This window comes from Nothoprocta perdicaria, unplaced genomic scaffold, assembly GCF_003342845.1.
Source record: "Nothoprocta perdicaria isolate Ctin4 unplaced genomic scaffold, notPer1 scaffold_186, whole genome shotgun sequence".
Lineage (NCBI taxonomy): Eukaryota > Metazoa > Chordata > Aves > Tinamiformes > Tinamidae > Nothoprocta > Nothoprocta perdicaria.
In genome coordinates this window covers 1,324,485-1,343,934 of record NW_020455049.1, presented here as the reverse complement: position 1 = coordinate 1,343,934, position 19,450 = coordinate 1,324,485, and the positions used below count along the sequence as shown (strand labels likewise).

The window sequence follows — 19,450 nt, the reverse complement described above, 5'->3', positions numbered from 1 at the left end:
GAGTTCTTGGGGACACACAGGCTTGTGACAACAGCGTACCCAGGGAGCTGATGTTCCACTTCCAGCACGGGCAGCTGACTCCCAACAGAGGTCTACACCTGGCAACCGCAATGCACTTGAAACTGTGGATGGTCTTCGCTTGGCCCGTCAGGTGCTCCTGAGCAGAGGGGACCATGACCCCGGGAGTTGCAATTCCATTGCTGAGAAGCAGAAGGGACTTCCATAGCTGCGGAGCAGACGTTACAGGGACAGCGGRTGCTGAATCAAGCCCAGCCTACTAAGCCGGAGGGGCTTTGCTCATTCCTCTGGGACCAGGGCAACCATTCCTCACCAGTTTAGGAAGTCAACTGCTTGGCAACGCGCGAGGCAGCTCTCCCCAACGGCCGCTTACGCACACAGCTGCACTCTGCTGSGTTTCAACACGCCTCGCCGCTCCAAAAATAATTTCCTGTGCGATTTGCTCCCCTGCGCGGGCGCGCGGCGCGAGCGGCCGTGGTGCTGCACGCAGCGGCCGCCGAGCCCGAGCAGGAGCACAGCCTCTCCTCTCGGCTGGCGTGACGAAGCAGGAGGGAAACAAGGCAACGGGGGTGGTGCAACACGCTCGCTCCCCCGGCCAGGAGCTCTGACGTGAGCGTGGCTGGCAACGCCCGCCGCCTCTGTCGTCTTTCCGGGCCTCTCTTTCCCCAGCTGAGATTTCCCAGCCCTTCCAGCTCATCACACTCGCCCGTGGCATGAAACCAAAGCTCAGCAGGCTCAGAGCMAGCAGGAAGCTCAGCGACAAAGTCGCTGCTGGCCGGCTGCTCGGGAGCTGCRGAGGCTCCAGAAGGGCTGCAGGGAGGACACAGGTACCTCCATGGCTTCTTCTATTCCTTAGGCATCTCTGCATCTGAGCTGGACTCCAGCTCAGCGTCCCAGGAGCAGCATTTGAAGGGTGTTTTAGCTCCTAGATGGGCCYGGATTTGGGTAGCAAATTTTGCCCTAAGGTGCATTTGATTTCCTGTCCTGTATTCCCAGCCTTTTGCATTCTCCTTCCCAAGGAGCAGCACAGGACCTGCTGCAGTGGCCTCTGGAAACCTCACGAAGTGCAGAAAGCTAAAGGTGCCAAGGCCCAGCGTGCTCCACAAGCTGCAGACCTCAACAGGACATGGGCCCCAGTGCTTAACACTTGGGGCTGCTTCCAAACAGATTATTTTCCAGCTGAAGTTTAAGGAACCTTCTCTGAAGCAGCCAAGCAAACTCAAGGCCGTCTAGTAAAACAACAGCTGCAACGTGGCACTCAGAGCCTGCTGCCAGGCCCACAAAATCAGTGTTTTGAAGATGTGCAGACTCTACACAGATATTAATGGGGACTCTCCCGTGCAGTGCGAAGGTCTTTTTTTTGGCACTGGGGCACACGCTGTGTGGTTTTCAGCACTATCTCTCTCAGAAGAAGGAATCCTTGACAGCAGCAGCCAGATGATTTTGTGCTGCTTTTTTACTCCTCCTATGCCTTGGAATCAAAGTTGTGCCATGGAACCTATTTGTGTTTGTATATTTTAAGCCCAAAGGGCTTAAATGAGGGACTGTTTCACCTGATGGGCACCACACACCATTTCCATTCCACAGTCATTCTGAGATCTACATGACAGGCCAACAAAGATGCCCCTCAGTCCCAACTTGAAGGATATGAGGAATCCATCATAGCTTTTGGGGAGCTTGGACAAAGCTTTGCCTAAGGGGAGGCAAAGGCCTATGTGCAAAACTTATCCAGAATTCATGGAAGGAGTTGSGAGTGAAACTCCTCCTCCTCTTCCTCCTCCACATGGCCTCTTCTATTCACATACCTGCAATGCTGCAGGTGTCTCCTCCCCAAGGAGCATGCAAAAATGCATCCCAGGAAAGACACCTCAGTTGCCTATGCCACCCAGCCAGGATTAGGAGGACTTCTGATCGTGCCAGATGTAAAACAGGTGCCCCTGCAGCTCCAGGACAGTGCAAGAAGCCCTACCAGAGCTGCACAGCACAGATAGCAGCCTCTCTTTTGCATCTTATTCCTAACTCCAGAGCTAGAGAGGAAAAGTCCCATCAACAGTCACGCATAGGACACAGCTCCAGGATGATACCACCACCTTTCATATATGCATGCAGTGCAGATGCCTGCACTGACCCAGAAGGCAGGTGGGTCCCCTTCTTCTCCCTGTCACATGAAGGGGCAATAACCCTCCCTGGGTGCTGGAGCAAGGAGGTGRCTCCTGGGCCCTGCGGAGCAGAGCGAGGTGGGAGGACAGGCACGGTGGGAAGGGAGCACCAGCCGGTTTCCATGCTCAGCTGACCCACGTCTGCAGCTGCTGCTGCTCCCACAGCCTAAGGGAGCACAGATAAGCAGCAGCGCAGCTTTTCCAGACAGAGCACAATTCCTGTTTACAGCCTCTGGGCTAGGCTTTTCAAAAGAAGGAGCTAGGCGTCTGTTCTTGCAGGAAGCCAGGTGTGTAAACAGCCCAATTAATATACCCAGAAAACTCGGCTCCAGCACCGCGCAGAGGGCTAGTGGAGACAAGCCAAAAGCATAGGAGCCGAGGAAGGAAAATACTTTTAAAGAATATGTATAATTAGAGATGGGCCGGGGCCAAATGCTTGTATTTGCACACCTGGAATAGCCTTGGGGAGCAGAATTGAAACCTGAACCCAGATCCACGTTTTAGAGCTGGCTGAACTAAAACCCAGGCCCTGGATTCAAGCAGCACGCAGTCTGGCTTGCAGGCTTTGCACAGCTGGGCTTTGGGATGTGGCTTTGTGCTTTCAGCCGGGTTTTGCTCAAGCTGGAGCTCTCTGCTGCTGCCGCTGCTGCCTTCTGTCCTTCCACTCAGCACCACGTGTTGCTCCTCCGATAGCCCCTTCTGTCACAGCAGAGCCTGCTGGATCAACATAATTAAGCCTTGGCTGCAAAACAGGCTGCTTTCTTTCCCAAGCGGTTGCTTCATTTGAACTCCGAGCGCTAGGTGCAGATGCCTGCTCAGTGTCTGTCCCTCTACACACCAGTGGTCATGCCCACCACCTGACTTTGCATCCKCAGGTACCACCTGCTCCCAACCAAAGGGCAAACATCCACGCTCAGGTCCACAGACTGAATAGCCAAGGGACACTCAGGTATGGGCCACAGGATGAGCAGGACCTGCTCAGAAAGCCTCAACCCTCCAGGACCAGAAACGTYGAGGAAAGACTCCCTGTGCCCTGCAGAAACCCTTCACGGAAGCAGCAGACGGCTCTCCTCCCACCGGCAATTCCGATGTCCACGATGCAGATAGGAGATGATTGACTGCTACGTTCACCCACATCTTTACGCCTCCTCTGATCTTACTTTTTTTAGCAGCAGTCACATTTGGCAAATGAAAGCCAGCCTCATTACGGAGCAGCTACCCCTGCCACGGGCACGTCACGCACTTCAGACAGCTTGCAGAGCCGACTAAATATTTACTTTYGGATGGCTCTCTTCCAAAGTCCAAAAATACCTCAGGGCCTGCAGTAAGAAGAGCCCAGGTCTGCCATCCAGTTGCTTCCTTGCTGCTTTATGGCACGTTGTTGGCATTCCTGGGCCTCACTGCTCCTGCCCTGCCGCCTCCGCCCGGCGCCAGGTCCGCTCTTGCATCCCTCTGACACGGCAGATGCACCAGGTGCTATCTCCAAGCTGGACAACCCTTGCTAGTCTTTCAGCAGGTGTTTTTATACCACCTGAGCTTGGCTGTTGGTGCCCGTGGTTCCTTATTGCTGCCTTCCCTTTGCTCTTGCACGTGCCTGGGCATCTGGCCTCATGCAGCCTCGTAGCTTGAACTCGTGCGGCTGGGCGAGGGCGAACGGGGATTTGCTTGCAGTGAATGGTGCAATAGCAAAAAAAAATGTGTGTAAATGGTTAAAAATATATATAATATACAACAAAATAAATTATGCTTTATACAAACATGGAAAAAGTTCTGTGAGTCCCTCACGAGCCAGGAGACTCCCTCTGAAAAAGGCCCTTGCCCCATAGCAGCAAGGTGAAACCCAACTGATGCAACTTTTGGAAGGGTGGACAGATGGCAACTAAGCAGCTAGCTACCCACAGCCTTGTAATCACACGCAGTGAAAACACACGTGGGTGTGCGAGGCATGGGGCTGGTGTCACTAACCACCACTGTGTAAATAGATGGCATGTTCCTGCAGACTCCTTCAATTACCTTAAAAGAGTTCTTCAACAAGGATTTCAAAATTTCTTTTCTAACCTTCAGCAGGTCCATCTAAAGGTGGGTCTCCTTCCGTCAGGAAAAGTAATTCCTGGAAGACTGGGTCTCATCCAGGATGACACTGGAAAATACTGGCCAGCAAAATGGATCCATCCTCTGTCTAACATCCCCTGGGCCCACACTGCCAAAAGGAAGATTTCTTACTGGGGAGAAATGTGAGCTATTTAGAATATAGACAGTCTGTTATACAGCTCAGTACTAGGAAAGAGCTTTTCCAAGTTTTGTAGGAAGTGGGCTGCAAAATTTGAAACGTGAGGCTTTCACTTTTCTCAGCTTTAATAATCATTAAGTGTTTTTAATGCCACCTTTTGAAGTCCAAACACTGTATTAAAGACCCTGGTCTCCTGCAAGTGTTTCTCAAATGTCTCCCATGTGGCAGGTCTAAGGGGATTTCTATTTCCTCTTCAAAAAGCACCCAGAAATATTCTCCTAGTTTTATTTATTACATTTCATCCTTCCTCTACAAATTTCTTTACCCAGAGCTTCATGTAAAGCAAAGCTCAAAGGAAACACTTCCAATGACTTGGATGAGTCTTAGATCCCGCACCTTAGGGTAAGAATGGGAGTGAATCAAGTCTTGCGCAAGCAGAGACGGTGCAGATTTCAAAAGGACTTGGAGTGAAGCTTTGTCAAGGAGTAATTAGCCCAAAAGTTTCAGCCTAGGGTAACCATGGAAGAAAGGAACATTGAGCGAGACCGAGAAAGTTAATATTGCAGGCAGCCCACAAACGATCAGATATATCATCTCCTCCCAAGGAAAATAAAGCTGAAGCAATAAAAACTGCAATAACAAACAAACACAAACAGATGCTGCCTCAGATACTCAGAAGTATTCGGAGATACTAGATCGTGAACTCCAACTACTTTAAAGAAGCCAGATTTCCCAAAGTACTGAATTCCTGTGATGGAAACACCATGTCACCCATCCCTAAAGGGCAGCCTGAAAAGACCACAGCCATTTCTGAAAATCCCGCTCCCCTCCTTCAGAGGACAGGTGGAGAGTAGAGCACCCTACGTGCTGGTAAAGCGAGACAAACTCATGCAGTGAACATGTAGCACCCTTCTCTCTCTCAGGACACCCAAAACGCCTCCAAAGGGGGAGCAAGTCAGAGCCAGCGATGATGAGGCACATTGTGCTCCTCCAAAGCTGCTGTGCCGTGGTATGGGGGAAAGGTGATGGCGGAAGGTTKCGGGGAGATGGGTTGCGCTGTGGGAGCTGTGTGAAACCAGGTGGCCTGAAGGGGCCACCTCTGGGGCTAAGAGGAGGCAAAACTGGAGAGGTGCCATCATGATCACGCTGCTCTCTTCAACCCTACCAGCTGCCTGTTTTGTGTCCACCAAAGTCTGTGCCTTCAGCTATACTCAAGATGGCAGAAGGGCCCACAGGGCCTTTTATGATGCCCGTGAGCTGCCAGGTGACCTGCAGGGAGAAGCTGCTCTCATCCAGCAGGTGCACTGGAGCAGCAGCAGCCAACTGATGGCCCGAGTAACTGCTGTGATCCCCACTGCACCCATTTTGGAAATTCTGCCCAATTTCCTTCCAGCCAAGTGCCTTGATGCACCAATTTTGTTGTTCCAGAGGTCCCAGCAAATCTAGAAGTGCTAAGCCCAGAACCCGAGCCAGAGGCCACTGCCTAAAGTCCTTTTCCTTCCCAATCCACTTTCCACACGCCCTCAAAGCTGCGCATTCCCATTCATCCCAGTCCTTCCTCCCTACCTCRCCTGATATTCCTTCCCACGCAAGAACCACATCCTTCCTGCCCGGAGCTCACCAGACTCCCACCACAAGGCTGGGCTTATGCAGAAGCAGATCACAATTAAATGCAAGCACGACCCGCTTAATCTACGGAAGAGAGCACCCAGTCATGTGCTTGCATGACCAAGGGGAACGTTCCTCCTGCAAGGCAAAGCTCTCTGCAGCTCAGCCCCCTTCCTTGGGCAGCTGCCCCCAGCCCCACTGAGCCACACGGTTGCCTCACCTTGCTTCTCCCTGCTGCAGGGACAACAGCAAATTGCTCACATCTGCTCCTGATAAAGGAGTAAATAAAATCAGAAACACCCTCCCCTCTTGGAAAATGGGTACAAGTTGTGCTCACAAGCCTTCTCCCTGCTCAGGATGCTAGGGGTAGAGAAAGAAGGTAAGCCCAGGAAAAACTGGGTACGTTGTCCCAAGGCAAGGGGCATTTGCATGCACACATCTTGGGACAGACTGCATCCCAAAGCCAGTACACTCGAGACAGGGACAGCTTGGATGGATGGATGGGGGGAGGGATGGATGGGAAAACACATCTCATCGCCCCTTCCCATGCATGAGGAACACAAGTGCAGGGGAATGAGATGATTTACTTGGATCACAGGAAAACCATGACACAGCCAAGTCTCAAATCCCAGGTCAGGGGCTCGACCACAGACGATTCTGTGCTTTCTATTCTGTGCTAACAAAGAAAACAGTATTTCCCCTGGTTTGGGTCCCCAGGGACATTGCCGGAGCTGCCGTCCGGTCAYGAAATATTCCTGGAGTGGGAAGAGCAGATGAAGCGCTAGTGAGTCATGCGGAGACACTGGGTTATTGTGCAACCTGCCCGGCAAGGACCAAGGACTGCTCCCCCGTGCTGCTTCCTCTGGGGAGACCAGGCCAAAGGGCTCTGGGCTTGTCCATAAAGTTTTGAGGGGTTTGTTTTGATTTGTTTTTGAACAAATTGAACAAAAAACCAAAATTTTGTTTTTGCAGCAGAGGTGGCTTTCGAAACACCGGCTCTGCTGATGGGCAGACACACGCTCGCCCACCTCGCTCACTTCAGTGAGGGTGGAAGGTGGGCAAGAAGCCCAAGGAAAAGCCCTCTCTGGCTCTTTTCCCCTTTCACAATCACACACAGAACRGTTGAGGTTGGAAGGGACCTCTAACAATCCTCTAGTCCAACCTCCCAAATAATTTCCACCCTCCCAGTTATCTCCTAGCATTCCTTCTGCATCACTGGAGAACCAGAAGGCCATGGGAGAGTTCCTGTGAGGGAAGAAGCCCCAGAGCAGTCCCCAGAGCTCAGCGATGGGGTCCCACCGGCCCACAGTGGTATGGGGGGAAGCCACCAGGCAGGTGCCTCCACCTGCCTTGAGACTGGAGCTGCACCAGGGACCTGCMGCTCTTCCTCCCTTGGGAAAGGGCCCCACCTATGGGCAAATGGAGAGTGGTTTGGGAGCATATGGAGGGTGGTTTGGGAGTGAGAAGAGAGAAGAAAGCACCTAGTTTACCCAAGATTTGCAAGACCCACTGTGGCCACCTTCATACATGCAKTGTGGTCTTGAAAGGGGTAAGCAAGAGGGAGCCAGTGGACCCAGCTCTAGAACCAGTGGCCTAAAAGAGGTGGGAGCTCAGGTCTTTTCCCAGACAGAGGTCCAGGGTGGGAAGGGTGAGCTGAGGAGCCTTCCATGGATCTGCCTGCGACCCCATGACCCCATGACGGCCGCATGCTTGGGATAAACTCCAGCTCAGCACTTGTGTCCTGATGACCTCGCGCACTTTCATGGATGACCTCGTGCACTTTCACGGTGCACCACATGCCAGGAGTTCAGCTGTGAACATGGGGTCAGCGTCCTGGACTCCCAGGGCTCAGATTTTCAGCTTAATTTAAGCAGCAAAGGGCTCTCACATGGGGGTGTGAAGAGTGGAATTTATTCCACTGATCCCAGAGGAACCCCAAGGAAGCAGTTACCAAGGCCCTGACCACTCTTAGCTGAGGTCCAATGCAGTCAGAGAGGAAAAATGGATTTGGAGAAGGAGACAGTCCCCCAAAGCTGTTTTAGATACGTTTCAGAAGACGCCTCATGCTGCAGAGGAGCCCCTACCTCTGCATTAACCCTGCCGAGCCTGCCCAGCACCTTTGGGCGCTGTTGTGCGTGGCGCAGATGCCGGAAATGAGGATGAGCTCCACCCAGCGCGTGCCGAGGCGCTCCTCGGGTTCAACACTGGGTTACCCAAGTCGAAATGCTCAGAGGTTGGGGATGGAGGAGAGGAACAGACTGGACCCAAGCTCTGCTCCGACAAGCTGTGCGGGGATGGGGGACACCACACAGAGCTACAGACCTAATCGTGGGGACTGTGGCTTTCAAAAAAAAGTTAAGATTAAAGGGAAAAGAAACAGCTTCAATCTCCTTCATCCTGTCATTCCTTTACCAAGGAAGGCCACAACCAAACGCCACAGAACAAAAAGCTGATTTGGATCATAGGGCTCCTGCTCTGCTTCCCCAGTGCGATGGCTTCATGCCAAACAGCCTGTTTCCCGCTCCCACCACGGAGCGATGGCCACGGACACCCCGGCAGCCGCTCCTGCACGGACGGGCACCGCGGGGCCCTGTGAAGGCGCCCGGACGGGAGGACAAAGGGAGGCCTGTGGTGGCGTCAGCAGGCCCGGCAACGCCATTCCCGGCCACGGAGTGCGAGGCCGGAGCTGGGCCGGGGCAGCCGCGCTTCCCAGCCACAGAATGCCCGGCTTTGTGCGCAGAGGGAACGCTCCCCTTCGCCCCGCTCCGGCCCTCCCAACGCCCACGGTCTTCCCATTCCGCCGCCTGAGAAATTCCCTGCCAGAGGACATTGCTCAAACGGCTTATTGAAAGGGGAGTTAAAAAGAAAATAAATGTAATTCCCTACTTCAGGCAAACAAACTCTTTCTTCTCCCCTTGAGGAAGGGGGATAATAGCCCAGCCAAAAGAAAAAGAAGGAGAAAACCCTCCCCAAACCTTGCTGTAATAATGTTAAATAAGAAACCCAAGAGGGTTGGCCAGGAAAACCCCAAGTTCAAACGCATAATTTCTCCAAGCGATTGAAGCCTACAGCTGAGTCACCAGAAGGAAGAAACCTCTCCCCGGGTGCAGAAAGCAAACAAACCTCGGGCCGCGCAGCAAAGCGCTTGCGTGTCCCCCTTGGAAAGGGAGAAAGAAAGGAGGGAAAAGCAGCCAAGTGCAATTAATCAAGGTCCCAGAAGAAAGGAGGAAGCCTTTGTGCTTTGGCCACCTACGCTCGCCTTTCCCCTTTGGAGAAGGGAGCCCTTAACCCGCAGCACTGACACAAGAGGCTACAACCAAACCCTAAATCCTCCTTCCAGCATTTTTTCCAACACTTTTCCAGGAAGTTGTATGGGGAGCAGGGACCTCTGCTAGAATCCAACTGATAACAAAACTCTCTCCTCAAACTCACCTACTGATTGTGTTAATTGGGTTGTGCTTGATCTTCAGTGTGTTCAAGGCTGCCTGGCCGTCATCCTACCCATTGAAAGTCCTACCCATAGAAAGGAATGCCAAAACCACATCCTTTGGCAAAATAGCAATACAGATGTTTAAATATGGGCACATAACCAAGGATTAAGCCAACGGTAATCTTGACCTTTGGCCAGTTGCCATGCATTGAAGGCAAGCAGCTATTGTTGGGGATGAAAAGGAATGCCTGCTAGAAGACACCTGAGCAGCAACATCCATAAAAACTTCCAAATCGGTAGTACTTACAACACAAGTTTTAATTGCACATGTGAAAAGGGAAAAGGATCATAACCTGAAATCAGGAAAAGCTAGTGGAACCAGGGATATTTCACTAAGCTGCCTGAAGGTGATGAAAGCTGGTACACAAGGCATAACCCCAGCTCACCAGGCAAGCAGGAGAGCCAGCACACCGCGCTGCACACTTCAGGCAGACCTATGGGGACATCTAGCGGGCACAAAAAATGGATCCGTGACACCAATTTCCTCTGGAAGAAGCAGAATTCCAGAAATCCAGAGATTCCCGTAACTATCTTTAGCCTCTAACCTGCCCTACAGAAACACTGTAATGCTCGCATGTGTTGGGAGAGAAGCAATTGCTTTCCTAATCTCAATTTGTAGAAGCAAAAGACCATTTTAAAAGAAAAAGAAAGAGCAAAATTAACACTTCAAATTATTAATTTCTTTTCCATTATGAAAAAATATGAAATTCTAGTATGGTCCTTTACCATCACCAACAGAGCAAAAAAGAGTCTATTACCAAGTTATCCAGCACGGTTATAACGTCACCAACTCTTTCTCTCCTTCTGGCACAACAGAACATAGAGTTGGCTGCAGTAGTAGGAGCCAGCTTGGGAATGTCTTTGCCCTATTGACTCCTTCTGCTAAAAACACTGTATATCTCTTAGCAGAAGTCAGAGAAACCTTTTGGACACTCTACTTTGTACCAGGTCCTGCTTCAGCACAAGAATACAGCTTTCTCAGTTTAAGACTTCATTTAAGGAATAAAATRTCATCAAAAGCTGGGAAAAACAAAACAAAATACTCAAAATACTCCGTAACACTTCCCTCAGCGGTTGCAACAAGACCAACACCAGATAACTCAATCACTCACCCAAATTTGGTGGAGAGGACGCCTCCCAGCATAGAACCGACGATAATTCCTACCCCAAAGCTAAGGCCCAACTTGCTCAATGCACCAGCACGTTCAGAAGGAGCAGTCAGATCTGTAATAACCTTCTGAGCACCTGCAAGGAAAAACAGCCTGTGAAAATACTTGCCACAGAAGCTAAGGAGTGTTAGGGTCCAGTGGTGATGGATTTGCAGTCGGACTTGAAGATCTTGAAGATCTTTTGCAAGATTGCAGAAATTGATTGTATAATTCTGTGTTTTAGATGACAGGAACTATGACAAGTGCTGCTTTCTGTAGCCAAACTATGTGCTGTCTAACGCTCTCACTGCTTGAACCTTGGTAGCTACCAACATGGTCCTCCTACTTCTTGCTGCTGGGGCTGTTGCTTCTGAGCAAGGTGAGTAAGAAGAGCAGAGTTGGGCAATAACAGCAATTTGGGAAGCCCCTCAGCCTCGCCAACCTTACCTGGCATCCCATGCATGAAGATCGAGGGCAGCCGGGAGAGGAAGAGGAGAGGGATGCTGGTGGAGATGGACACCAGCAGGAAGAAGGCACTTTCGGAYGCGCAGGAGAGTATCAAGGCAGCTCGGGCACCAAACTGGTCAGCAAATCTGGTACAGAAAGTGTGGCAAGTTTTCAGAAGTGGGACTTTGTAGGGCATTTTAAGTGCAATGCACAACTACCCAAGACATACAAATTCATCACAGCAGCTATCACTGCTCAGCTGATGTCCAGACCCCTCATGAGCACAAGCACTTCACTGCACTTGCTTGAATTGCTTCCACTGATGTTGGAACAAATAAATGTGTTTTATCAGGTAGAGCAGCTCAGTTGAAGTGCAAGAAACTCACTAAATATTAAAACTTCTGTGTGTCTCTTGCCCTCAAATTTTACTTAGAGTAGGTTCAGAGCAAGGAATCAGGCTAGCTGATGTTTCTGTTCAGGTCCAACGGTGATGGAAATTGCTCCAATTCCTTTCCAGAGCACGTTCAGAATAACTGCTCTCACTCGGTTTCAATTAAAGAAAATAAAGAGAAAGTTTTATGTTTAGGGTCAATACAGACTTTGCAGTAGTGGTTCAAATTTGCTCCCCTTTGATGGGGGAAAAAAGAAACAGCCAAAACAGGCTTTGTTTTTGATTCGGGTTTTGTTCAGCTCCCTGGTTTAAATGCATCGGCTTCACAGGAAATTTTAAAACACTAATTTGGACAAAATCCAAGAGCACAACAGAAACTGCCTTAGCAGCTGGGACTAAGATTACCATAAGACAAGCCCTAGAAAAGCTTTTCACTCCAATCCCTCCTTTCTTCGTTTTATTACAGTTTCATATTGCAGCTAGCAGATAAATGGTACCTCACACAGAAGACGTGTCTACAAACAATTTCAGGCACGAGTAACGTAAGGGGTTCGTGTTGAGGAAAAGGAACGGGTCAAAGCTTTGCTGTTTACATCAGAGCCACGGAAGTTTATCTTGGCTGCTTGTAACCTAAGGACCTCGATTCACTAGATAGCTCAGGGCTCTTTTGATTTTGCTCTAAATAGTAATTTCAGTGCGTCATCTTCTCATGGCTCTTAAGCAGTGTCAGTCGAGATGAATAAGAAAAACTGACGTAAGTTGCTTCCACATTTCCATTTCTTATTGCTCCTCCTTTTCTTTCATGTCTGTGCAGAGGAGAAAACGTTTGCAAATTTAGAAAGAGCCTTTTCATCTCTACATTGCAAAGGTTGGTTTCTGTATGGCAATATCTTCCTTCAGTCCTAAATGGATTTCTGTACGTCATTTCTCTGTTCTCGTTTAGTATCTCTTATGGGCATTAGGGAAAAACATGCATGGATAAAACCCAGGATTTCAGATGGTACTGGAATTGGGCCCTGAACATATAAAATCTAAAGAAATTGTAGCTTTATGCCTAATCACATTAACCTTGATGAGGCAAGAATCAGCTGTAGAAATAACATCATCCTCATCCTTTTTACCAAAAGCTCTCCTTAATAAATGTTCTCTTTCTTAAAGGTTTCACAGTCATATGACATTTCTGAGCTTACACACAGCCATAAAATATCTGCAAGATTAAATTATTAGAATTCAGGCTCTAAGGACCTGAGTATATTGTTACACTTAAATATTTGTCATTAAAGTATAGCTAAGTTAACATAAAGGCTGCTTCAATGCTGCAGTATTTGTAATTACAGTATTTATTTTCCCCTTGTCCATTCATGAAATCTTCAAACATTTCAACAGGAGCATGAACTACAAATAAAGCATTTTTATTAAATATAAGAATGCCTGGCTTTTTTCAGCAATGAAAAGGGTCATGAGAATCGTTCTCACTCACCTTCCGAAAATGGGGCCTCCCACGAGCTGAAGGACACCAAAGGTTGTCTGGAGGTAGCCAAACCCAACTGAGTCCAAACCTAGGCTCTTTGCCAAGTACTAAAAACACACAAAACAAAACAAAAAAGTTAGGGAAATTGGGAAAACAAAAAAGTTAGGGAAATTGGGAAATTAAATATGTTATATTTTGGAATAAAGAGCCTCATGTTTGCACATAGAGGACTACGGTTTAATCACTCGTTTCCTTCGGCTCACGGCACACAAAGTTTAAACCATCATTGAAGGCACAGAGGTGTCCCCAAACCAACCCACCTTCCTGATGGGTGCCCTGCATCCATGTCCAGAGGCTTTCCTGGCTCTGCTTGGTCCTGCTGGGCAAAGTGTGGGAATGCAGTAGATGAAGATGAGCTTTCCAAAGCTGCCTGACTCCCTTAACCTCGATTACTCTATTTAAGCAGTCTGTGACTGGGCCTTGGACAATGACAAGAATAACTCTGCTCTGGGTGGTCTCACCTACTGCTTCCTTTGGGTGCTTTTKTAAAGGGAAAAAAAAAAAAAAAAAAAAAAAGGAGATGAACAAAATACAGGATACCTGCAGAGGTAGCACCCATATCTGCGCTTGCTGCTGCTCCCTCCCAGCAACCTGAGTTTGGACCATTGGCTTTGGTAGGGGGGAAGATGCAGATGTTGATGCTTTGCTTTGACCGCCCAGCCACCCATCCTCCACCTTGCTCTGGGTCTCTGTTCAGCCCTGCCACACCGGGCACCTCCCACGGTTTCAAGGACCTGCTCCTCGCCTCAGGGCCAGCTGCAGGCTCCTGCAGGACCTCTGCAGCCCCTCAGCTTGGCAGCCCGCCTACCTGAGCCCCTTGTTAGCCAGGGGAGCAGAGAGGCACAAACTACCCCCACGCAGAGCCCCCACAGGGGCCCGCAGCCCCAAAAGGGCTCTAGATGCACCTGCAACAACCCAGCTTTCTACCACGCTTGCTCTGGAGASAGCCCCTCAGGACACCCCGCAGCCGGAGCAAAGCCCGGCCAGCCGCCCTCACCGGCAGGACTCCCAGCTGCATGAACAAGAAGACGAGATCCAGCGTGGCAACCACGTAGGCGACACRGATCACTCGCTGCTTCGCCGCCTCCTCCAGCCGCTCCTCGTTCTCGCTCTTGGCCCCCCCGGCTCCTTGCTGACCGCCCGGGCCAGCGGGGCCTCCCGCGGGGCTCATGGTGCCRCTCGCCACCGGGCTGGGAGCTCCCGCACGGAGCTGCGGCGGCGCTGGCAACGCCTCGTGCCGGGGAAGTGCCAAGAGGTGTTTACAGTTCAAAGCTTAACTGTGGGAAATGTGCTGAGTCACCATGCCAGGGATTACGGTTTCTTTCCCCTTGGATTACTTGCAGTCCCTCACCGAACCAGGGATCTGGTTCCGCAGCTTTGTCCCAGGTGGGCTGCTTGCCCCAAGGACCATCCCAGTGAAGACCAGCCTGAGGATCCGCGCAGGGCCCACACTGGACTTCGCTCCAAATACCATCACGTGGACACAACTCTTTTAACTCCTTCACATCTTTGGTACCGGTGGCTCACACAAGATGAGTGTTTTGACTCTTCATGAAAAGCACTTCTAGTTTTGAAGGTGGAAAATAAGACTTGACTGTCTCCAAGTCCTCGTGCTACCCACAATAGATTTAGGCGGGTACTAGACCAAACCTAAGTGTTCGATGCATGTACATGAGCTCTAGCCAGGATTTTTCAGTTGATCCTTTTCCCTCCACTCCATGCCAGGCGCTGCAAAYGTACAGAGAGCCTAAGCTAGCAAATACCCACATGTGTCTCCACTCAGACCACAGACTACCAGCCAAGCCAAAACACTGGGGAAGAGGAGGAAAAACATTGTTACAGCCTCACAAATTAGGCTGGCTACAAATTGGGGAACTAAAACAAACAAAACTCATTTGTCTCCCTGGGTTTTCTTTGCTTGGGGCTCTGTTTGTTTACTTGTTGAAGTCTGGATGTTTGGTTGAGCATTTTTTTTTAAGAGGAAACAAAAAGAGATTCCATCTCACTGGCTTATCACAGGTCCACAGGACTGCTGGGGGAGACACCTCTGGAGATCTCTCGGGCAGCCTCCTGCTTGAGCAAGGCTATCAGTTTGGCAATGATATTTTTTCTAGATCAGCTCTGAATATCTCCCAGGAAGCAGACTGGCCAGCTAAGTACCTGGGCGTGAAGTCCCTTGTGGTAGGAGCTGTCACCCTCAAGAAGAGCCTCTACCTCCCGCACATCCATGTGCCCTTGACCATCTTCACTGCCCTGCACAGCGCCCCCTCAGGTCTGTCCATAGCCCCCTTGAGCTGGGGAGGCCAGACACTGAGGCAGCATCACCAGCACCGAGCAGAGGGAATGAGAACTTCCCCAGACCAGCTGGCCATGCTCTTCCTCACATGACCCACTACACGGTTTGCCTTATTCCTGAGGAAAGATTGCGGTCATCAGGACTGCCCAGTTTKAATCAAGGATAGGGAGAGGTTGCTATGAGATCTCTGGGGTAAGGACCATCGTTTTATGGTGTGTGCACAACACCCGTTGCTGCAGAGCCTCCTGATTCGATGAGGCCTGTCAGGTTCTGCCTCCCAGCGAATGAGGGGAAGGTTGAAAGTTCACCCTTTCCCCAGGTGTTGGTACCATATCACTAGTAGCTGCAGAGAAACAACCTTTCATAAACTTATTAAGAGCATGAGTAGCTGAAAGGAAATTTATGAACCACATAACTCACACCACAACTGGCTACTCATCCTGCTCACCACAGCTTAGCAGTTACTCAAGGAAGGTGCCTTGAGAACATCCCAGTTTAGCAAAGAATCAGTGCTAACCATGTAGATCATCTAAATGTAACGCAACTAATTTTATTAATTTAGTGCTTGGGATTTCCTGCAACTCAGCAGAACTCTCCAGTAAAACATCTTGGTTTGCACTGTGTACAAGTTATCAACATCAAACRGAGAGGCAAAGTTAATGACAGAACTCTGCCTATACCCATCCCCACCGTGCTCCCACCAAGGCTCACCTCCTTTTTATGGGCATTGACAGGAGATTTGGAGTAAAAGGTTAGTTTAAATTCCTTTTTTTTTTTTTTTTTTTAGGGAAAGACAAGATATTGTGAAGTGGAGGCCTAAAATTGATGCCAAAGCCAGGTGCGTTGTGGTAGGGACACAAACCACCAGGAAAGGGCTACTGCACACCACTCCTGGGACCAATGACACATCCAGCTAGATCCCACTTGACTTGGATCTGTGCAGGGAAATGCATTGTAGTGATGGACAGCATGGGCTTGCATTGCATTTTACCTAAAGGCACCTTCTGCATCAGCTACAGATACATCCCTGGGAGCACCCAGTCACCAATGAGTCCTACTTAAAAAAAATAAATTAATGCAAAAGATGGGGAAGAATTAATTAAGCAGTTATGGCACATAGGAATTGCATTCTCTTGAGTAGGATAAATGAGTTTTAAAGGACTGATAATCCAGAGAACTATGGTAAAAGCAAGTGAGGAGATAAACACCTCGCAACTAAACTGCCTAGCAGACAATTAGCTTGTGCATTAAGCCCTAACACTTACTCTCAACATTTGGGGAGTATTTATAGTTGCCTTCCCTGGTATATCTTCACTAAAGCATGCTTATCTGCTCACTTCTGGAAAAATCAGAGTGGAAAGCTGAGAATATTAAGAAGTTTAGGGACTTACTGAACTCTCCTTACTCAACACTTAAAGCAAACTCCCTCCCTTCCCCCTGCCCCAACATCGAGTGAAATGGCCTCATTTGTAATCTGGTGAAAGATTTATATGGTTAAGCAAATAAGAGCATATACAGGCTGCTATTGCCAAAATTATGTCCCATGTTTGTTGACTGATTTATTCTTTTGTCTAATTGTGTTAGGGGGGGGGAAAAAAAAAAAAAAAAAAAAAAGCTGCCTGCTAATGAATGGAAAGAATCCACATGGCCTGAAAAGGGGGAAAAAAATAGGCATGTTTAGTTTACAAAATAACACAGTCTTCAGGGATTTTCATAAGGACTACAGAGACAGTCCAAATCGGCAACGAAATCAGATTCCCAGTGGCTGCAGGACTCTTTTGGCTCTTTCTATGTGCATATTAAATTGCAAAAAGCAATTATTTATAATTTGTTTTTATAAAAACGCCGGTGCGCTCATTCTGCTTGGCAAATTATTTTGCGAAATGGAAAGACCATTGTTCATTCTTTTGGTAATTTTTTTTTGTAACTTAGCATATTAAACTGCAAATCACATTTTATCTGAAATAGGGCCGGTTGTTATTAACTTTTTAAAGGCAAAGCTCAAGAGCTCCATCTAATATCGAGGCCCCATTTGGGGCCTTGTAAACTCAATAAAAGCTGGAGATTCAGACAAGGGAAATGAAGTAGATCTTCCTCATCTGATAAGAGGGCAGAAGGACTTGATGCCTTGTCCCAAATCCATGAGGAAGCCAGGGGAAGAGCCTGGCATCAGCCCGGGTCATCTAATGGACTCCAGTGCAGCTGCTTAACCACTGGACAGTTTCTCCTTTCTAATATTTGGGATAAACTAAACCAGAAGACAACATTTCTGAATGCTAGAACTTGACATCAAAATATGCAATACAGGGTAGAGACTGTGGGTTTGGGAAAAATACCGTGGCCTGAATTCAGTAGAGTTGCACCAAGAATAACACGAAATAGTTCAGTGCTTCCTACCCAGTCTCGCTGGCTTCGACACGACCTCCCCGGGGCAGACACTGTCGGGCCTCCCCAGGCCTTCACTTGAGCCCAGCCACAGGAATTGCTCTCCCGCAAGAAGGAAAATCTTGGGAAGGGCATGAGCTTCAGCACAACAGCTGTGCTGGTTCATCCAAGGATGCCCAAGCATCCTAAAGCCCAAGCTGCAGAGATCTGTTAGGCCGGGGATGGAGCCCTGGCTTCAGGATACACCCAGAGCACTGGACACCCAAGGTTTATAGCCCCGGAACGTGCTGGATGTGACACAAGCTGACGTGCACAAACAGCCTCCAGCAGGCAGCAGGTCATCCGACACAGCCACCTCCTGGAATGGCAAAAGCTGCTTGTCATTGAATCGTGCTGAAGCCCCTGTAATTTATAGGAGAACTGGGAGCAATCCGGGCTGGGCAAAGCACATTTATAACATTATTATTACTAATATTCTTACATAGGGCGGGTTTCTGGCAGCTTGGGAAGCAGCTGGGGAAAGCTGGACATCTTTAAGTCTCTTTGGGATCCAAGGGCCTTACAAATCCTTGTCCGATGGTCGTATTTTTCTCTCTCTCTATGCAAATACCGCTTTATTGCGGCTGAAGTCTTGCAGGGGATGGGTATACAGTCGGAGCAAATATGCAAGCTGGCAGCGCTGTCAGAGAAGCTTTTAAAGCTCCTCAGACCAGACCTTAGGCATATTTGCTCTGCCAGCCAGACTTACATCATCAGCCACGCAGGCTGTAGCTAGATGAGACAACAAAAAATGCAATCAAACCTACTTTGCCAGAGCTGGACCTGCTCCAGGGTGCTTCAGCAGCGAGACTGCAGCGTGGGACCTGCTGCAGGATGTCCAGGGAAGCAGCAGGAACTTCCCAGGGGGCCGGAGACAGGTTTTAAGGTCAAATTTACAAATCCAGCACGGCCCAGGCCAGTGTTTCTATCTTCAAGCAGCCACCATGATTTACCTTGTATCTCGTGACATTTTAGCCAAGTTAAGCAGATATTTTCTCCTATAATACAGAAGAACGGTACAATAAGAAATGGAAGAGGTCAGAAGCCACCGACCAGCGTGGTCCACTGCTGGAAGTCATTGCTGAGAAATCTCCACTTCACGCACCTCTCAAACCTCACTGCTCACAGAGCAGTGTCTCTGCAGCACCATTCACTTCTGCTCTCCTGGTCCAGCCTCCAGCAGCAGGCAGGGGAAAACAAAAACCTTGTTTAGCAACAATAGCGCATGTAGAAGAAAAGCCAGGATCAAAATCAGAGGATGACACCTCAGGGAACCATGCTCTCCTCCTGGAAAAGCAAGCACATTTGGTCTAGAAACCACTCAAATCCCACAAATATAGCACCTCCAGAGATACCCCACCGAATCATTTCCAGATCACAATGGACTAGCACCTGGCCACCACTAGCTTAACTGATTTCACCTGTTTCGTATTTTCACTTGCAAATACCTGTACCCAGCTAATTCACTGATGCTTTGGGAAGGGCTGCAAAATCTGGATTATTTGGCTCCCAGATGAAAATCCTACCCCACCACGCTGGGAATTTTTGCTCTGATATTTAAACTTGAATTGTTTAATCCAGCTCTCCTTCTGCTTGTCCCCTGGCTGAGGGAGCTCCTTGGACCATGTCATGTTGGGTCCTCACACGATGCTCGCAGCAAAATTAATGCTGTGGCTCTAGCCAGGAGCTTACARAAGCATCGCTTTCC

At 49.2% G+C, this 19,450-nt stretch overlaps 1 protein-coding gene across 1 annotated transcript in view; it reads right to left on the bottom strand.

Annotated features, from left to right (window-relative positions):
- Positions 1-18,754, bottom strand: part of SLC22A18 (solute carrier family 22 member 18) — a 45,586-nt gene extending 26,832 nt beyond the window's left edge. Inside the window, exons 1-5 of the mRNA XM_026036813.1 lie at positions 18,510-18,754; positions 14,020-14,750; positions 12,972-13,069; positions 11,101-11,246; positions 10,618-10,750 (exon numbers count right to left, since the gene is read on the bottom strand). Of these exons, the coding sequence (XP_025892598.1) occupies positions 10,618-10,750; positions 11,101-11,246; positions 12,972-13,069; positions 14,020-14,193 (551 nt within the window). The 5' untranslated portion in view covers positions 14,194-14,750; positions 18,510-18,754. The remainder of the gene's footprint in view (positions 1-10,617; positions 10,751-11,100; positions 11,247-12,971; positions 13,070-14,019; positions 14,751-18,509) is intronic.
- Positions 18,755-19,450: the final 696 nt, after the last annotated feature.